General features: G+C 47.9%; 1 protein-coding gene across 1 annotated transcript in view; it reads left to right on the top strand.

Annotated features, from left to right (window-relative positions):
• Positions 1–415: 415 nt before the first annotated feature.
• Positions 416–1,334, top strand: part of EMH_0041140 (uncharacterized protein) — a gene marked incomplete at both ends in the record, with an annotated part of 1,052 nt that continues 133 nt past the window's right edge. Inside the window, 2 exons of the mRNA XM_013495593.1 lie at positions 416–757; positions 856–1,332. Of these exons, the coding sequence (XP_013351047.1) occupies positions 416–757; positions 856–1,332 (819 nt within the window). The remainder of the gene's footprint in view (positions 758–855; positions 1,333–1,334) is intronic.

Below are 1,334 nucleotides of genomic sequence, written 5' to 3' on the forward strand. Positions count from 1 at the left end.
TAAAATAAAAAGAAAAAGGAGACAAAAAGGAGACAGATAAAGAGGAGACAGATAGAGAAAGGAGACAGAGAAAGAAATGAGAGAAAAAGGAGAAAAAAAAAGAAAAAAAGGAGACAGAAAGAGACAAAAAGGAGACAGAAAACACTCATCTACACGCCAGAAACTCTCTCCATCCTAAAAAAAAATAAAATAAAAATAAAAATAAAATAAAAAGAAAAAGGAGACAAAAAGGAGACAGATAAAGAGGAGACAGAGAAAGAAACGAGAGAAAACAGAAAAAAAGAGAAAAAAGGAGACAGAAAGGAGACAAAAAGGAGACAAAAAACATTCATATGCACGCCAGAAACTCTCTCCATAAAAAACAAAAAAAAAACAAAAAAGAAAAAAAAGAAACAAAAAGAGAAAAAGGAGACAGATGAAACAGAGACAGATAGAGCTACTACAGCAGCAGCAGCAGCAGCAGCACCATCAGCATCAGCACCATCAGCAGCAGCAGCAGCAGCACCACCACCAGCACCATCAGCAGCAGCAGCAGCATCAGCAGCACCAGGAGCAGCACCAGCTGCAGCACCAGCAGCAGCAGCAGCACCACCAGCATCATCAGCAGCAGCACCATCATCATCATCATCATCAGCAGCAGCAGCAGCAGCAGCACCACCACCACCACCACCACCAGCACCATCAGCATCAGCAGCACCATCAACAGCAGCAGCAGCAGCAGCAGCAGCAGCAGCAGCAGCAGCAGGATACCTTGGAAGTACAGACGGAGTTTTTAAGATGAAGATTCATAAAGCCGTCGCATGCAGCCAACATCCCGCTGTAGGTCTCCCCGTTCTTTAGCTCCACCATCTGCAGCAGCAGCAGCAGCAGCAGCAGCAGCAGCAGCAGCAGCAGCAGGGGCAGGAGCAGGGGCAGCAGCAGCAGCAGCAGCAGCAGCAGCAGGAGAGGATTATGGTGATGATGATGAAGGGAGAGGGAATGGTAGAGTTGATTTGCTGCTGCAGATTATATGACGCTCAATGCTGCTGGTGCTGCAGCAGCAGCAGCAGCAGCAGCAGCAGGAATAGCAGCAGCAGCAGCAGCAACAGCAACAGCAGCAGCAATAGGAGTAACGGTAGCATCCAGAACAGAACGATATACAATAAACAAGCAGAGGAGAAAGAAGAAATAAGAACAAGAGCAGCAACAGCAGCAGCAACAGCAGCAGCAGCAACAGCAGCAACAGCAGCAACAGCAGCAGCAGCAGCAGCAGCAGCAGCAGCACCCTGCGTCTTACCAGCGGACGGTTCTGAGCAGCACGAAGCAACGCCAGCGGCAGCTGAAAACAAAAAAGA

This window comes from Eimeria mitis, genomic scaffold, assembly GCF_000499745.2.
Source record: "Eimeria mitis Houghton genomic scaffold, Emh_scaff1654, whole genome shotgun sequence".
Classification (NCBI taxonomy): Eukaryota; Apicomplexa; class Conoidasida; order Eucoccidiorida; family Eimeriidae; genus Eimeria; species Eimeria mitis.